We start from the raw sequence: 18,284 nt of genomic DNA, 5'->3' as shown, positions 1-18,284 counted from the left end.
GGGGGGTGAGCCACTCGGTTGGGAATTACCGTATGTCGGGGAGTTGCTAGATGAGGCTTAGCGACAAGGTGACGCAACTGGATCAGGTAATTAGGCTAATCCTGTTTTGACTGGCTTGTCAGTATGGGGCCAAAAATGGTCTAGCGTCACAGGTCACAGCGCCTACAGTTATCGCTCTTTCCTTCACCAGTAGACTGTCATTCTCTGAAGCCCTTTCTTCTCTGAAGCTCTTCTCTGAGATTTTCATCTTTAGCTATGTCCACTGAAGAAGCTGTTGTTCCTAAGTCCTTAGACTGCGACTCAGCTCAACAAGAGCAAAAGTTTGCAATCAACAAGGACGAGGGAAAGGATCGCGACAAGGATAGATCCAACAGAGTTACGCTTCGCTCCGACTCCGACTCCATGCTGTCTAAGGATAAGCTGATCAATCTGATATGGCGTGAATTGTTCAATGTTACAGAGGAGTGCGTTCTAGTCTATGAAGGTGTAGACATTAAGACAGCTCACAGCGTTATTGAGGAGCTCGATCGTCGTATGGAGGGTAAAACACAGAGGTATGCCGTTTGATTCTAAGCTATAAGAGCGTTGGCTGACATTTATCAAAACTAACAGGCTCAGTTACAATTCGCTGCTGAAAACTCTTAAGCTGGTTTTGATGCCATCTCAGATCCATGATTGTCATCAGCCTTGGCTGATTAACTCTATGTCATTCATGCAAGCTAATGGAGTTTTAACACTACAAGAGCGAAATGGTCTTCGCGTTCTAAGTAGTACCAATATATATATATATTAAAATGGACCAAGCACTCAGCAAAGCAAGTGAAGGGTGATGTCGAAGTCTTTGATCTAGATCCCTTGGGAAATGTGCGGACTCTACAACAGGAGGTAAGCTGTTAACTTGCTGATATTGACTTTTGATAACCCATATTACCATTATAGACTATTTTCCCTGTTCCACCTGCACAAATTGCTGCCTCACAGAGCATCCGTATTACAAGAGGGCAATTGTTTGGTCCTACCCTCCCAGATGGTCAAAACCCGGCTCTAGTCACCCATCTTAATCTAAACGAGCTTCGTCATATTGCCAATGAGTATTTGAGGGATGAGGGCTATGTCCCGGCTCCGTAATTCTCTCCCGCATGCTCTACAGCTCTCATTGCTGGAGCTAAATAAATCGTCATATCGCATGGAAATGGAGCGTGGTGTCTGTCGGGGTTGCAACAAGGGGCTGGTGATTCTCCATATTTTTCCGGTTACTTGCCTGCAATGTACGCTCTCAGTGGGAAAAAAAAATAGAAAAAGGAATCTCAAAATATTTTAAATCATTCGTATAGTATCTGTTTCTTTTCATTTAGTATACAGTAAAGGTCTCTATCTTATGAGGGGAAAGGACATGGAAAACGGCTCCGGCTGACGCCGGAAAGAGCGCCATATCCCCCGACTTCCAAACTATTATTCTGTCTCGGGGTCTAAGAAATTGTCAGATATGGCGGAGCGAGTGATGTGGTTGTCTGAGGCATCAGCGGAGGAGCGTTGGCACGTGACGTAGGGCAGCCACGACTACTAGTTAGCTTCATAATTGCTTCTAACTAAGCGGCGACTACTCCATATGCAGGAAATAGTGGGCTTGGCTAATGGAGCATGTTCGCATTTGTGATTCCCAGGCGAAACGCCGACAGTTGACCAAGCCAAAGAGTTGACCAGTTCTGGATAGTGGAGCCTAGGCCCTCTCTGTTCGGTTACAGTAGAGGTCAAAGAAATATTTTTTATCAAAGGTCATCGCTGATTGACTGATTGATTCAGGTGACCCGGTCGCTATAGATCCTGAAAACCACGTGATCAATGCCTTCCTATTGTTAGTAAGTCCGTTTATAGCCAACGTGCAGGGTCCTGTCGGCGGAACAGGCAACCAGCCATGGAGCAAGACTGGATTGAAATTGATAGTAGCAAACTAACTAATCGGCATGAACACAGGAAGCAGTCTTCTGGGGGATTTGAGCCCATATTACCTATGAGTCATACATGGCGTGCTTGCTGGGGACTCCAGGTTCTCTCCCAGTTCTAATTATCACAAAACACTCTGTACATCTGCTCTCAAGCACGTGAAACGCCCATCTCCATATCAAATTCTGCCACTGCGTTTACCAGACTGTTCTTTGCCAACAGTACTTCTAGATTCGAACGAGTAGGCAGACCTCGCTCAATCGCTTTCTTCTCCCATAAGCCTTGCTTGCTCCTCCCGCTACAAACAATAAAAAAAACAATCGTCCAACCGTCCATGACATCTTCAATTTCGAAAAGCATGATATGATGACTGCGGAGTCATTGCTTGGCTTTGGTTTGGCCTCTGGTGAGGTCTTCTGCTGTCTTATGCTCAGGCATTAGATAATAGGAGTCCTGCCATAGTTAACTTTTTGAAAGCAGGTCAGAAAATAGGAATCACTAGCCTAGACGTAAATGTCGACTAAATTCCTGAACCATCAGCGCAAAAAGTGAAAACTCGACCATTCTCCCGAATCCGAATGCCAATATAGATATCAGCACTGTATATGGCACTATACTTATAGGCTTTTCTTTATAAGACTCTCTTTATGGTGGTCTCTCTTCTATCTGATTTTCTTTCTCCCTGACTGTGCCGCTTAAGGACGTTCAGACCGTTACGAGGATTTTGCTCCCATCTCGAAATATGCTGCTGCATAGGTAACCTTAGGGTATCGGCAGCGATTTAACAGGGCAAATTTATTTATTGTACAAAATGAAACTGATGGCTCATGTGACCCTCCACCTTCTCTAGGACTCTTCTATCCCCTCTCTCCCCTTGAGTACTTAAGACACTGGATTGGTCTGACTTAGATATTGGATGAAATGCCGGGAACAATTCTTTCCAATTTCTCCATCAGCTCGGTGAAGAATTTCTTTTGGATTCGGTTGCCCATTGTATTGGTCACCGTCGAGGCCGGGCTGGTTAGAAGCATATGCTGTCAGCGTCTGTTTCCACAGCCACAACAGGGTTCTTCGGGATCTTACGTCTGGACGTGACAATTAGTCAGATACTGTCCATGACTCTCCGGTCCGGACAAGAGCCCGTGAACCAACGCACGACTGCCCATCTCGGTGCTTCGCGCAAGCACCTTTTCTGCAACTCTCATCCCGAAACTAGTAGCTACTCCCGGATCCCGTATCAGCTGGGACTTGCAGTAACTGGGATTGGGCGTGTTGATGATGACCAAGGGCTTCTTCTTGGACGCCGTGAGCCGCGCTGCCAGTTCACGGACGCCGTATAGGACGAGCAATTTGGAAACCGGATAGCGGCCGGCCATGTCGGCTGTCTGAGGGTCGTTCAGCCTCGCAAAGATTTCTCCTCTGTCGGGGTCGAGCTCCTTCAGAGGGGCCCAGTAGTGGACTGCCGAATTGACGATCACAAAGCGAGGCGCAATGCCGAACTTCTCCCCCGACTCACGCAGTTTCGGGAGCAGGAGCAGGCACAGCAGGAACGTGCTGACGACGTTGGTGGTGATCGTCTTCTCGTTGTCCTCGGTGACGCTCCAGATGGTCGTGCAGATGCCTGCGTTTGCCAACACGGCGTCCAGACGCGGCAGACTCGCCGCGCGAGCTGCGAAGCTCTTGACCGAGTCATAGCTGTCCATATCCAATGGCCAGACTTCAATCGACCTCTCGTCGCGGCCGGTAGAATCCAGGATCTCCCGCCTCGCCTTTTCTCCTTTCTGCAAGTTCCGCACGGCCATGATCAGTTTCTCCACCCCGAGACGGGCCAAGTGCCGACTGGCCTCGAAGCCTAGCCCGGTATTCGAGCCGGAGACGATGATTGTCTGTCCGCGAAGGTCGCCATTGGGATAAGGCAGGCAAATAAAGAGGTTGGAGAGAATCGTAGACGAGACACCGTGAGCAGCGGAGAGCAGTGACATGGTTGTGATTTGTGCGACTTGTACGATGCCAGAATTCTGCTCGACAGATGTGTGGCTATTAAATATATATATTATGTATAACAGCATTTACTCCATCTCGAGACCGTGGGAGTCAATCCCGGGGGTATGGAATTATTCGCATCTCCACAGACATGACGGACTTCTCTATTTCCGCATATAGCAAGATGTCGGAGCGGATTCAACTTCTCCGCAGGACATTGGAGGTCGAATTTGCCTCAGATCGACCGCTCGGAGAACATCCATTAGGGCTGAGATTTTTTTTTTTAGACCTCAGGGTAATGATTCTCTCTCTAAGTCCGTCCATGATATGCTCTAAATGTTCCTTGGATCTCGTGCGGAGATATGCTAAACCCGCGCGGAGATATTATCTCCGCTCGCATGTCAGTCGGGCCCATTTTCCCGCAAAACCTGCATACAGAGTATTTCAGACTCGATTCATTTATAAATATTATTATATATGAAAGGGAATTTCAAAATGAGATTCAGTCAGAAAATTGGCCAGATTAACTTTTCTATACATAGAAAATTTATTTACCTATAACAACTACTTCTCTGAGTTAATGGAAAGTTTCCTAAAAAATGAAGCCATTATTATTAATTGTTTTGAATAAAAATTATATAGTTTGTTCTCTTAATATATGAGAATATTTTTATTAAAAAATATTGATCAAATCTACAGTTTAATTATTTATTTTTAATAGTTGATCATTTTGAGGAAATTTGGTATAAGTTTATGGCTCAAAAGCTTATAATTATGATAATTTAATTATGAAATTTTATATATAGAAATTTGAATTTGCTGATTTCAAGTGGAAGATACATTTTTCTAATACCCTTAGTATCTAATGTTGTTGAGAAATACTAAACCTTTAGATGATACCCGTTTTGCCGGAAAATGATCTTGTGGCGGATACTCAGGAACTAGTTAATCGCGGTCCGGATATCTTACATCCTTCCGATTACCACCGCCCGCGAGTACCTATTCAGTACATTCATTCCCTTTGCATCTAAATTCTGCAGGAATATTACTAAATCGAAAAAAATCCCAACGCTCTGCAAATACAAATCCCCAAGTATCCCAATGTCAATGCCTGACAGCACAGCCAGGATGCGAACGACTCCCGATACCGAAAAAGTAGGCAAAAGAAACAGGCCACCGTCGTCCTGTGAGCCATGCCGCATTCGCAAGTGCGCCATCATATATCTCCCTGAGAAACAAACCTGGCACTCACATGGTGACAATGACAGATTGAAATGCAATCGTGGCTTGCCGTGTGATACCTGCATCAAGAGGAAGAAGCAGTCATCCTGCGAGTATGCGAGCAATGCCAATCGAAACAAGCCCAACACAGGCCGGCAGAGCAATCTCGCAGACCGGCTGCAGAATCTGGAGAAGCTTGTCTTTCAGTTTCTGCAGAATGGCGTCACGCTGCAGCAGCCGGATGATTACCGCAAAACAAACGGCAATGAGAATCCATCAGTGCAGATGACCAGCGTCGAAAGGGCGATGGAGACACGCGGATCGCTCCATGTTCAAGGTGACAAGACAAACTACGTCGATTCCAGCCACTGGCTATCCATCTTGGACGACATCAAGGACATTCGAGAGCAGTTGTCCCTCTCGAACACTCATGCAGTCGAAAACGAAGTTGAAAATGAACAGGTGGATTTAGTATTCAGTCCCATGCCCATCCCGAGTATCCGGGAGATCCTCCACTCGCTGCCCCCGAGACCAGTCTGTGATAGTTTGCTCTCGCAGTATTTCAATTCCCGGTATATGATTCTGCGTAAGTTACTCGTCCGCTTGGGAGTCGTTCTGCTAAATCTCTTCAGCGATTCTTCATCCAGTCAAGTTCCAGAAAGAGGTGAGTCGTTTCTTGATGGCATGGATTCGGTTACTTATTTGTTGCAGTATGAACTGTTCTGGGAGGATCCGCCCAAGGCTCCTCCTCTCTGGATCGGGCTTCTCTTTGCTATCCTCGGCGTTGCGGTAGCTCTCCGCCAGGTCGCGAAGATGCCCACCGAGTCCATGCCCTCGGCGAAGACATTCCAACTCAGGACGGCGCAATGTCTCGTGCTGGGGAAGTACTTTACTGCAAAAGCGTACGGGCTCGAGACATTGGTGCTGCATCTGCAGAGCAACTTCCTCTGTTCGGTCGACTCGAACATCAGCCTCTGGTTCCTCATGGGCATCGTCATCCGTCTCGCCATGCGAATGGGCTACCACCGCGACCCGAAAAACCACCCGAGCATTTCGCCCTTTGACGGGGAGATGCGCCGGCGGCTGTGGCAGAATATCTTCCAGCTGGATGTGTTGATGTCGTTCCAGCTGGGTCTCCCCAGCATGATTCCGTCCGAGTATTGCGACACTGAACCCCCCAGAAATCTCTACGACTCGGATTTTGACCCCGACGTCAAGGCCTTGCCGCCGTCGCGACCCTTATCCGACCATACTCCGGTGCTTTATACCATTGTCAAAGGCCGAGTCATGGACGTCTTCAAGAGGATCGTCGCTCACACGCAATCGCTTTCGTCTCCGCCATACGACAAGACCCTCGCCCTGGACGGCGAGATAAGAGAAACATACAATTCGATCCCGGAAGCCTTCAGAATGAGACCGATCAGTCGGTCCTTCATGGATGCGTCCAGCACCATCATGAACCGATGCAGCATTGAGCTTCTCTATCTGAAAGGCATCGTCGTGCTTCATCGGCGATACCTCAACACCGACCGGTCGAATCCGCAGTATGAATATTCGCGACGCGCCTGTGTGGACGCCGCACTGGGTATCCTCGCTCGACAGGCCGACCTGCATCAAGCATCGCAGCCGGGCGGGCAGTTGTATGAGGACCGGTGGATGGTGTCGTCCCTGACGGCGCATGATTTCCTTCTCGCCGCCATGGTTGTCTGCTTGGAATTGTCGGTGCAGATGCGGACAGAGCATCTGCCGGCGATGAGCCTGCAAGGAGATTTTGCAAGACAGTTCGAGGCCCTGCAGACCTCGCAGCGGATCTGGGCTTCTGCGAGGCCGCACTCGAAGGACGCTCACACGGCCACGCAGGCGCTGGAGCTGATGATCAGAAAGGTCAAAGCAAACACGCAGAAGTCGTCAGACGCACCTACTGCGAATGTTGATGACAATCTTATGGATCATGTGGATCTACCGTATGCCGAGCCCATGACGGAGATGATCGATGGGTCCGAGCATTTGAACTGGGTGAGTCGAGTCTCAGACGTATATAATAATCTATCTTTCTAACCTCAGCCAGACACTGCTCGATCAATACTTTCAAAATCATGACCTTCCAGTCCCTCCCTCGGACCCATATGATGAGAACTCGGGCTTGTTCCCCATTCCCTCGAATTGGTCAAGTTTTGGATCTGGAGGTTGAGAACGAATCAAGCGATATGACACCTTGAAGGAGGGCGCAAAGGTTCCTGAAGAGAGGAGAGTTACTTATTGTGCCCGTCCTTATGAGTAGATGGGCCGTTACACCTCAGATGAGGTATTAAATCAGGTAGCGACAGTTGTATGCATGTATGTACATACATACAAGCCCTGAATGATACCTCATCCCTATGCTGCCCATCTAGTTAGCTGCTGATGACTTTTCTCAACAATTCATTCTTCTCCAGCCTTTTTCTCCACGTAGAAAGAGGACTGGTGAAACGTAGTCCATCAGTCATTGTGCTGGGCCATGGTGACTATTTCTCCAAGCAAGCCATTCTCGAAATTGGCATCCTCAAAGTGGTGTTAAGATTGCGTCCTCGTCTTCAGGGACATTTTCATGGACTGCTTTAGCTTTGTACTGTAGCAGACTTCCAAAGGACCCTTGTCTGTAATATAAGAAATGCTCCAACAATCGATCCTCGTTTTTGTCCCACGTTTCGTCCCCCTTTTCCTTGAGCTCAATTAGGAACTCATCCTCCTCATGCAAGAATGGAATGCCTGTAGAGGACTTCCTTGCCACTTTCCCGGCATTCTGAGATATACTCTGTTTCCTATTCCTAGTCTGCTTCATCAAAGGAGGGCTGGTAAATAATGACTGGGAAAATATTCATGCAGTACAAGATGTCCAAAGCACAGGTTTAAAGTAAGGTAGCCCTGTATCAAGATCAGTTCACTCTCTTTCATAATCTTGCTAAGGTTGTAGTTCTTATTCCTAGTTAATAGATTAAGGATAGCATAAATAAGACCTCTCCCCCCATCTATAATACCTCTTTAACTTCTATCTTAAGAGGGCTACCCTATTTATATGATTTTAGCAGGAGCAATTATTCCGTAATAGCAGAAGGCCCCAATTCTGTATTCGCAAGATAACCTTTGCCACCAGAGTTCTCTAGGGTAACTAACTCAGAATCATCCTCTTAACCAGAAGTATATAGTGGGCGATTGTCAGAGTCATACGAAGCCACTCCCATGCCATCAGTCCTATACCATGTTTTAGACACCCTGTAGTCGAGCCAACATCGCCAGAGGATGTTATAGAGCCTTTCCCGGGATGCTACAGACCAACTGATCTCTCATCCTTTTCAGCTGAACTTGTTTGTCCAGGCAGGTCCTCTCTAGAAATGCGGTTGCGGGCCTCTGTATTTTTTTTTTAAAAAAAAAAGGAACCTATAAGAAGAAATCAGCCCCATATCTTTATTTAAATCAAGTCAGGATTGAGGCGGTTCCAAAGAAGAAGCACCAACTCTTTGTACTGTGCATATATATGCACGGGATACTGTTCTGCATGTTCTGCATATATTGCTGCTTTTAAAGATCGCTGACGGCATCCTATTCCGTACCAGCAGGCTTCTCTCTCCGTCATAATCCCTGCTTTTATAAGGAAGAACGTGGTTTTTGATTTGATGTTTTTATCTCTACTGCTCCAGTCGAGACTTCCTTACCTATATACATACATGAACTGTACTGTATCCTTCCGACTCACGAGATTCGATACAAGAGAAAAGAGGGAGCAAAAAAAAATTACATACAGATTATGGATTCTAGTGACTACCCTTCATGGGGTGGGCTGATGGTATCCCCTCTTGAAGAAAAAGCTTCAGAAGGGACTGACCAGGATACTCCGAACGCAAAGCGATTAATCCATTCATATCATGTCATGGATAGAATAGAATGATAGAATTGAATTAAATAAAATTAGATAGCCAGTCAGTCAGTAAGTCACCGCTCTTTCCAACGCTGGTCGCCGATCATATTCATACTAATTAACTTCCCGGATTGCATTGTAATATTTTAACGCACGCCATATTTCCTCCATTGGTGAAAATGCAAGGGTATCTGTGTTGTACTGTGAACCCCCAGCTGAGGATGTTTCCTGGCCCAGCTTAAGCTACATAACCTGCTAATGTACAGTAGCTAATGTATGGACATCAAGGGACGGCCCGGCAGGTAATACCGTAATCAAGGCGATAAAATAATGGCGGTGAGATGGTCACGAAACGTGAGATAAATCCTCAGTCGAGTTGAGGTCATTGACGTGGGTAGACTAAAAGAGTAATAATAGTAATGCAGAGTACAGACTAAAATTGGAAGGTTGGGGGGCGGAAATATCATTGCGGTATTACGACCAATAATAATGGAGAAGAGAGAATAGAATTAAATTAAATTCCCACAGCGAAAGTAACGAGGGGTATATTGATAATTACATATAATCAAATCAACAGGATGGATTCTTTGTCAAAGGCACGTTGACATCGCGATGGGTACCGACAGAGTAGTCATTGATGTATTTGGACACAATTTCACTATTAATATTTCAACCAGAATAATACAAAATCGATACCACGGGGCCAGCCAACTATCAACGAAAATAAACCTCCTATCTGGCCGTCCACCAGGAACTGGATCCCCGCATTAATTTATTATTATTAGCTGCCACCTGCCTAGCTTGGCTACCTCAGGTCTCGACCCTCTCCCAGCTTCAGCTGCACATCGTTTAGCTTTTGGCCCCATACAACCAACAACCAAACCAACATGCCTGCGAATAGAGATGGCTTGTGTCCGTGCGTGCTGCAGCAGCTACTGTGTGTCAGCCTTGAATTATTGTTATGCATGCAATGATACTGATGTGCGATTTGGCAATATTAATTACTGTTTCCGGATTAAGGCAGTTCTGGAACTGTCGTTCACACCGGTAGGTACTCCGTAGATACATACGTTTGTGGCAGCTTCTTTACGCCTGCAATTCAACCGTGCAACTAAATCGTCTTCAACAAGAGGCCCCCACCTGTCTTTGACCTTCACGTTGGTTGCTGAAAAAGACTGGCCTGCCTAGGTGGATGTTGTGCATAATACAGCTTCCTAAGAACTACCTACCAATAGAGGGTTCGCACGGTGGTGTCGAGGGTCGAGACCTGATTATGAAATCATACGTCATGCGTCTGCCATTTGCGCACATCCAGCTTGCAGCTATTCGATGGTGAATAAGCTAGCTGCAGGTAAGAAGGATAGCCGGGCGGACCCCAGGCCATTCTGCTGGAACAGGGCCACTAGCTCCGATGGCATCACCATCACAACAGCTCAGTCGATGAGGATACGAAGCTGTCGATGTCGAACTGATCATTCAAGACTAGCGTCTGACGTGAGACGCCAATGAGGGCTAAATGTGAATGTGGATGTAGATGTATGGGGGCTGGGATTGATATCGACAACGATGACGAGCTTCGAAGATATAAAGGCAGGTCGATGACCAGACTCGAAGGAATTCATTGATCAGAACAACCAAGCAAGCCTCATCCAAACTTGACCTTTTCTTTTTCTTCGAAAACAATCTCATCAGAGTGGGTCACACCACAGCTCCACTATTCCACACCTATACATCTGCTAACTTTCTCAGCACAATGGCCGCCGCCCACTTCGCAAAGCTCGACGAGCTTTGGCAGACAATCATCAGCAGCTCCTCGGACGAGGACCTGCACAAGGTCGCCGACTTCTTCGCCGCCGACGGCGTGGCGTACTTCGCGGGCATGGCGAACCCGGAGGCCAAGGGCCACGAGGAGCTGGTCGGGGGCATCAAGCAGATCCTGGGGACGTGGAAGGCGCTGGAACGCCGCGTCAAGGCCAAGGGCGTCAGCGAGGACGGCAACACTGTCTTCGTCGAGATCGAGCTGAAGGTTGACGTCCAGGGCCAGATTGTTGACCCGCTGCATGAGACGGAGATTGCGGAGTTTGGGCCGGATGGGCTCATCAAGCTGTACCGCACGCACACTGACCCGGTGCCGGTGCTGAAGGTGCTGGGTAAGGCGTGAAGCGGATTTTGGGGGGAAGGAAGAAGTTCTAGCTATGTTCCAACCTGATTACGAGGTGGCATGTCTGCATGTCAGACATACGAAAGAAAAACAACCATTTCCTATGTAACCATTTCCTATGTCTTGCACTTCTTGAACAGAAACAATATGCGATGTCTACTCTATATACAGATATTCATGTCAGATAGGGATCAAAATGCTACGAATCCGATGACGAAAAGTCAAACCTGATCACTTACGAAATGAGCCAACGTTGAAATTGAATTCTGACTCGGTTTTCAACTGTAGATGCTTGCTTGCTTGGTACTAGCCAGCTGACAATGTCAGGTCATTGTCCTTTATATTCGTCCACAAGGCCTTCCTTCATCCTTTGGGTTATAAGTATCTACGTATCTATCTACTCTCCCTCCCAATCTAGAACGTGATCTGAAACACGGTATATATATTCTGATGCTGACCCGAATGCAGTAAATGCGCTAGGTACAGGTTCGCGAATGGAGAATCTCATCTGGGACGAAGACAATAAGAAATGATAGGCCCTATTTACCATCCCCCTCTTAATAAATGGTGAGGGAGGTACATAGCTAATATCGTATCTCTAAAGCTCCATCATCCACTGAGAGGTACCATTGTTAATCTATCCTACCAAGTAATCTAATCAGGAATATTCACGTGACAGCTGGTCGATATCGATGATGTGAGAATAGGGTCACACCTAAGTAGGCGTGGGTAGGCGTGGTGATATAATAAATACCTTTTTTTCTCGAACCCATTAGCAGGAGGAATTTGTGACCCATTGGCAAGTCTCTAAAGAATGGTGTTATGAGTCAATTTATTAGTATCGATCTTAAATGTCATGGAAATCGATCGACAAGGGAGAGACTGAAGCTTCAATGCTGAACTTGGGTAATTGTAGTACAGTACAAGCCTTGCACCTGTAGTATGTAGTGTAGTGTAGTATGTGAGTTATGGAATATTCGCTTCTTCTTCCTTCGTGAGCAGACGAATAAATGCTTCTGCTATAAAGTTCTCCCCAAATAATCTCCTGTTTGTTCCAAACGAAGAAATGAAAAAGAAGAAGAAGAAGAAAGTAATCAAACATGTCTATCTCAAATGACAGATACATAATGAATAATGAGTCATCATCATAGGATATGCACACACATACATACACGAGTGTATCCTGAACCTTTTGTCTAGACGAGTTAGCTTTACATATGATGGGTGACTTTAATTTAAATAAATTTAGTGATTAGAGCAATGCGCGCCTTTGAAAAGAAGCGGTAGTCCTCCGTAGATTTGAATTGATTCCTGGCCCGTAGGCTATGTAAGCTAGTTACTTACTCCGTACAGGAAATAAATAGGCATATCTTCATCCTCGTGATTTCAAATAATTTCCTTTCAAAGCTTCGAGCTTGATGATCCTTATGCTTCTGTCACTAAACCGTTCTCGGGAATACATCTCCGTCTTGCCCCACGTCCAGCCTGAGCTTATCCATTTGCATTTGAGACAGTCGAACGGACGAAAAAGCGAGTCGCGAATCCGTAAATTGAGATCGATTTAGTAATTGCTTCTCTAATCCTTGCGTACAATAGACGAGAGAATTGGGACTCACTCACATGATAATTGTTGATAGAAACAGCAGTTATTCAGACTGTTTCGTGATGGGTCAGATGTGGAGATAGTTCTCTGGGCCTCCGTTAGACGAAACCGTCCCTGGTTTAATTCTACTTACTCCGTCAGATATCCTTTTCTTATTCTTCCTCCTCCTCATCACCGATAACGTCCTGCAAAATCTTGACAAATTCCTCCTCCGTGGCAGGCAGCTCAGCGAAAGGGAAGCTCTTCACTAGAGCCGGCACCGTAACGCGCTCTCCCCCAACACTGGCGAATCGGTGGTCACTACCAGCCTTGTCCTTCGAGACAGCTCCGCCAAACACCTCAAACACGTTGTTATCAAGATCGACCACATACGCCCACTCGCAGAACAGGCCGTCGTTCGCAAACTCCAGATCCAGCATAATCGGCACGCGCTTCTCGGCCGTGGCCTGGGCGATGATCTCGAGGATCCTGGCGCCGCTATCACGCGAGAGCGAGGGCGGGAAAGGCTCGGCCTCGCCTTTGCCGCATTTGCAGTTGCCGTGAGTGTGGGGCAAGCTGCTGGGCAGGAACTGCTCCAGGTCTTCCTGGTCGAGGGTGACGATGAACTGGAGGCCGTTCTTGAGACGGTCAATGTTCGCGGAGTTGAGGAGGAAGTTCAGAATCCGGACGCCTTGGCCTTCTGGATAGCCATCCCACTGGCAGTACTGCGCGATGACGAAGCGGCCTCTGTAGAAGACGCAGATGAGGTTGCGGGTGCCCATGTTGATGTATTTGCGAGTGCAAGTACAGTACAGTGGTATGTTGTAGCGATCAGGATGGCAGCAATCAGGATACTTTTAGAGAGCTACCATGGGGGTTTCATGGTAGTTGTAGCAAAGCAATCCTTTGTTGTATGCGTTTGTCGCGTCGACGCAGGCAGGCAGCCATCAGCATGTTGCCAAAAGAGGAAAGAGGCAATCATTGGCTTGTTGATTACGTAAGTAATGTTATGTCATCAACCACGGCCTTGCTTGGCAACTTCGGCTCCGGAGTCCGGAGGAAGTGCCCGAAGGGCGACAAGTCGCCCGATGGGATAAATTGCCATACACCGTAAGGACCACAGACAATGACCCGTTCTCTGCAGACATTCCTAAAAGCTTCAATCAACTTCTTATTTATTTTCACCCCATCTAAGTCAAAAGCAATGAACGGTCAAAAGAACCACCCATTCCACGCAACAAGTCCCACCACCACCCCTCCAAGCGAATGCATGATCCACCTCCCTTCCCACCCTCCATACCTTTCTCCCCCATAAGCCCAGACGACATAAGCATCTATCTGTGCTGCCACCTACGTCAGTAGCACCTTCATCAGCAAATTCTTATCTCACCCCACAGGACAACACCTCATAGGAAAAGCACAAGCCGGAATAAGGAATAACACAACATACAGATATCCCAAACATCAAAGCCCTCAACCCATCCCGATTCCGCTGCACCCCCATGATCAAGAATGCGATGCTCAACATCAGCTCCCGCCCTCCATTCGCATAGATGAACGGAAGTGCGCCTGGGTCGCCATCATGTTCGAGGGGCTTTTTTGCAGTTGCAGTTGCAGAGGAGGTTCCGGCTCGGGCTCCGGGGAATCTGCATGAAGAGCAAGGCAGGCCAAAGAACTTACAGGTTTGGAGGGGGGCGAGGAGGTGTAGGGCGCCCAGGCCGAGGAAGCCGGCGGAGAGGACTGTCGCAGATGGGGGGATGGATATTGGTGAGTGAAGGTTGGTTGTCATGTTTTTTTTTGATTTCAGACTATGGAGAGAAGAGCTTGTATACTTTCTATCGTAGAAATCCCTGTTTCCTGCTGCTAATGCAGTGGATTGACCTTGCACTGGCACTGACGTAGACGTTTTGCAATCGAAACACGTGACTCTGCTATTCTATATCGCAGCACAGTGGCCATCGAGGCCAGTGAGCAATCTGAGGTCTGATCATTGGAAATATTAGTAGAGATAGATAGGCCAGGAATGATCAGTATCGTGTTGCTGAGGTGCTGGAGTGTTGCCATTGTTGGCAATAGCCATAGGGAGGGAAGTTGGGAGAAAAACTCATGTGGTTCCGGTAGCTGCGAGCAGTCAGTCAGTCTCACATGTTCAATTCAAGGATGAAGTAGTAGAGAGCCATTGGAGCGGAGAGCTGGAATGAATATCTAGCGAATATAAAAGAGTCGAGTTTTCCTCGTTGCTTGCTATGATGAATTGTAGCCAGCACACTTACACACATAATCGCCAAAGAGTCAGGGTCATGGCATCTTCCAAGCCGTCCCAGACAATGTCATCTGATCTTGCCTACTGGGTAGGACTTGTTGGGGATATCCCGTATTTCACAGATGACACCGCGTTCTGCGTTGAATACGTGCGCCGCTTGGACATGCCAGAGAATCAATACAGAAGAAAATCGGAGAATTTGATATCGCGGCAAAGAAACTCAACAGCTCAAGGAACCGCGTCCTAAGCCCATTCGCAGTCTAATCCTTGCTGGTTCTTGGAACCTGAGGAGAAGAATGAGGAGCACTGTTCAAAACGGGTCATTGTAACAATTAGGATCCCTAACGTGAAAAGTAGTCTCGCTACTTAGTGACAAGGTACTATGAAACCACCCAGTAAACGGGTTCGATCAATTTCGGATTGGCCCTTGCAGCCTTGGCTCTAAGGTTACAATATCTACCAATTACCAGATTTGGTAATTCCGATCTCTACCCAAGGTCAGCGCCCTTAGCCATTCTGATACCGTTTAATGAGAAAGCTCTTGAGTCTTGACCCTTCATCAAAATATTCGGTGCTACCCAGCGCATATAGTATGTCCGTGTACTGTACATACATGTAGATAGTTGAATCAGACGCTCATTTGTATTTCGTCTATTTGGCTGAGAAATCCTGAATTTATTAAACTATGTATGTACATAGTGATCTAACTGTATTATATCTGCTCTAGGAATGGGTCAAAATTCACGAGATAGGTCACGTCAAGTCAAGTCATCTGTAGTGTACAATTGATGAGGTTGAGTTGAGGCAAGGCAGATTGCTATATCCCGACTCGTATCTAGATCATAGAGCCCTCATGCAGTTACCTATTGAATCCCCGCTGCACTCTTGATATCCTCCAAAGCCGTCCCAATCTGAATCTCATACACATACGTGTCGATAGCGACCGCCTCGCCGCGGTAGGCGCCGAACTTGGGGTCCGCGCGACCCGGGAACGTCGTGGCTGTCAGGTTCGTCTTGCCGTTGGACGAGAACTTCTGCAGCTCGCCGTTCCAGTACAGCTGCACCCAGCCCTCCGGCTGCGCGGTGTTGATCACGATGCCCGCCGAGAACACCGTGTTGGGCGAGATGTCGGTTGTCCACTGCGCTTCGCGCGAGGACTTGCCGGACGCCTGGTACTGGAACTGCAGCTTGCCGTCGACGATCTCCATGGCGAGGGGGATGTTGGCGCCGCCGTCGTTGTTGGCTTCGTATTCTTTGCTAGAGACGTGGTCAGTATACCCTATAAATATTTTCCTGGTTTATACGAAAAACTTACAACTGCCAAATCATCAAACTCTGCTCAATCTCTGCCAGCGAAAACTTGTATCCAATGTAGTACGTCGTGTCCTTCTGCGTCTTCCCCGGCAGCGCGTGGTATTCTGCGCGGATGTCGCCCTTCTTGCGGTGGTAGTGCAGCGCCGGGGTGCCCTTGGAATCGGTGCCCAGCTCGACGTACAGGTCGGAGGTGTTCGACGAGACGAAGTCGCCGCGCGCGGCTTCCAGGTCGCGCTGGCCGATGATCGAAGGGTTGTCTTTTCTCGCGGCGGAGTAGTCGACGAGCGAGGTGGCCAGGGTTGTGGGAGCCAGGGCGAGAGCAGAGAGGAAGAGGGCTTTCAAGGGTGCCATTGTATATCAGTGGTGCAAGCGTATAGTGTATGTTATTTGGTATTGTCGATGTTGATGTTGATAATAATTCTGATGACAGTCTCCGGCTCAATCGGGCTTATCTTATAGACATACGAAGTAGTCCTTATATTATAGACGTAGAGTCAGCTGAAAAGAATAGCTCGGCGTATCATGAAAGATGAAGTATGCTGACTTGTGGGCCTGTTTCATATCGACTGAAATAGAGTTGTTGCACTATACCACGTCCGGTGGCAACCATATTGTTCAAATCTAGCAGCCTGTTGAATGCAACGCTGTTCGTGGCAGTTCGATACGAACAAGCCCCTGGCTAATAATTAAGCTCGCCAGTGGTGGAGGCGGTGGGCCTGACTGCCTGCCTAAAGAACAGTGCTTATCTGCGGCCCCCAATCTGTAACTTGAGTCACTAACCATCGCGATCGTCTCAGGCGCATGGGGAATGCTTTGTGAAGGCTATATATAGCAAAACATTCAGATCAGTTTTGTTCCAGCAGTAGCTATAAATAATAAGTTGTTCCCGTTTCTTTCAAGTTAATACAAAGGTTGCAAAATGATTTTTTTTAAAAAAAAAAAGAAGAAGAAGAAGAAGAAGAAGAAAAGAAAAGAAAAAGGGGAGAGAGAGTTTGTATGAGAGTGAGACAGTGAGATTGTGATAAGAGGTCATATCTTGGCGCAACTGTCGATCATCAATTTCCTAGTCCACTGGAGTGATCTTCGTGGGGTCTGAAGCCGCCGGCAAAGAACGGTATTGATCGTCGATTGTTTCCAAGTATGGAGTATGTATGAATAGTACAGGTACTTAATCTACGGAGTAGTTTCTCGGAATGAGACTGCACCATGGATGGAAAACAAATTTAGAGACAAAAAATAAAAAGATGAAGAAGAAGAATATTAGGGAAGGAGAAGAAAAATAAAAGAAGAAAACTAAAAGAGAATAGACAAACAGAGAGAGACAGAGAGAGAAGGTGCGTATCCAACTACAAAATCCAATACGGTGTGCTGTAATATATCACACTCCATCCCAAAACTTGGCTCCCGTTCCAAAATTACCGTACCGACAAAATAGTTGTCTGCATGTATGTACATACTTCAACTTGCTCTGCTGTTCCAGTTCTGTTCTTACTCCTCATACGGTGGCGGAGGAGAAAGACTCTCCCGCCCAGGCCCAGAGTAATAATGATGCACCGAGTCATCAGTATCATCACTACTACTATCGGACTCGCTGGAGGAATCCGAGTAGGAGTCTGAAGAACTCCTCTTTCTATATTTCTTCTTCTTCTCCTCCTTCTCCTTATCCTTCTTCTTCTTCTCCTTGTCCTTCTTCTTCTTCTCCTTGTCCTTCTTCTTCTTCTCCTTGTCCTTCTCGGAGACAGCCGTAACTGGGACTGCTGTCTCGGTTGGACATGAAGAAGAAGATGATGAAGAAGATGTGCTGCTGGTATCGTCGGCAGTCTCCATCCCAATATTGATAAGTTTGCTCTGTCCCTGTTCCTGGCTGGCGGATGGACCGTATCCCTGATGTCGCTTTGTCAGCTTTTTGTGCTCCGTACTT

The 18,284-nt window shown here is 47.2% G+C and overlaps 7 protein-coding genes across 7 annotated transcripts in view; 2 read left to right on the top strand and 5 right to left on the bottom strand.

The window, feature by feature from the left end:
• Positions 1-255: 255 nt before the first annotated feature.
• VTN77DRAFT_5588 (uncharacterized protein) lies at positions 256-1,128 on the top strand (the record flags this gene model as incomplete). Its single annotated transcript, XM_069421772.1, has 4 exons — positions 256-554; positions 613-677; positions 851-885; positions 940-1,128. The coding sequence occupies 4 exons, from the start codon at positions 256-258 to the stop codon at positions 1,126-1,128; spliced, it is 588 nt and encodes a 195-aa protein (XP_069281742.1).
• A 1,721-nt stretch (positions 1,129-2,849) lies between these two features.
• VTN77DRAFT_5587 (uncharacterized protein) lies at positions 2,850-3,926 on the bottom strand (the record flags this gene model as incomplete). Its single annotated transcript, XM_069421771.1, has 2 exons — positions 2,850-2,961; positions 3,028-3,926. 2 exons carry the CDS (start codon positions 3,924-3,926, stop codon positions 2,850-2,852), a joined length of 1,011 nt encoding a protein of 336 aa, XP_069281741.1.
• Positions 3,927-5,028: 1,102 nt separating this feature from the next.
• VTN77DRAFT_5586 (uncharacterized protein) lies at positions 5,029-7,339 on the top strand (the record flags this gene model as incomplete). The annotated part of the gene is made up of 5 exons (XM_069421770.1): positions 5,029-5,135; positions 5,196-5,734; positions 5,781-5,812; positions 5,860-7,164; positions 7,217-7,339. 5 exons carry the CDS (start codon positions 5,029-5,031, stop codon positions 7,337-7,339), a joined length of 2,106 nt encoding a protein of 701 aa, XP_069281740.1.
• A 5,620-nt stretch (positions 7,340-12,959) lies between these two features.
• Positions 12,960-13,568, bottom strand: VTN77DRAFT_5585 (uncharacterized protein; the record flags this gene model as incomplete). Its single annotated transcript, XM_069421769.1, has 1 exon — positions 12,960-13,568. The coding sequence occupies one exon, from the start codon at positions 13,566-13,568 to the stop codon at positions 12,960-12,962; it is 609 nt and encodes a 202-aa protein (XP_069281739.1).
• A 211-nt stretch (positions 13,569-13,779) lies between these two features.
• VTN77DRAFT_5584 (uncharacterized protein) lies at positions 13,780-14,575 on the bottom strand (the record flags this gene model as incomplete). The annotated part of the gene is made up of 3 exons (XM_069421768.1): positions 13,780-13,936; positions 14,087-14,136; positions 14,237-14,575. 3 exons carry the CDS (start codon positions 14,573-14,575, stop codon positions 13,780-13,782), a joined length of 546 nt encoding a protein of 181 aa, XP_069281738.1.
• A 1,337-nt stretch (positions 14,576-15,912) lies between these two features.
• Positions 15,913-16,714, bottom strand: VTN77DRAFT_5583 (uncharacterized protein; the record flags this gene model as incomplete). The annotated part of the gene is made up of 2 exons (XM_069421767.1): positions 15,913-16,306; positions 16,365-16,714. 2 exons carry the CDS (start codon positions 16,712-16,714, stop codon positions 15,913-15,915), a joined length of 744 nt encoding a protein of 247 aa, XP_069281737.1.
• A 1,137-nt stretch (positions 16,715-17,851) lies between these two features.
• Positions 17,852-18,284, bottom strand: part of VTN77DRAFT_5582 (uncharacterized protein) — a gene marked incomplete at both ends in the record, with an annotated part of 1,207 nt that continues 774 nt past the window's right edge. Inside the window, one exon of the mRNA XM_069421766.1 lies at positions 17,852-18,247. Coding sequence (XP_069281736.1) covers positions 17,852-18,247 — 396 coding nt within the window. The remainder of the gene's footprint in view (positions 18,248-18,284) is intronic.

The sequence above is a fragment of the Rasamsonia byssochlamydoides genome (genome assembly GCF_041956645.1).
Source record: "Rasamsonia byssochlamydoides strain NRRL 3658 unplaced genomic scaffold VTN77scaffold_4, whole genome shotgun sequence".
NCBI classification, from domain to species: domain Eukaryota; kingdom Fungi; phylum Ascomycota; class Eurotiomycetes; order Eurotiales; family Trichocomaceae; genus Rasamsonia; species Rasamsonia byssochlamydoides.
Note: the sequence above shows the minus strand (reverse complement) of the source record. Positions and strands in the feature narration are given on the sequence as shown.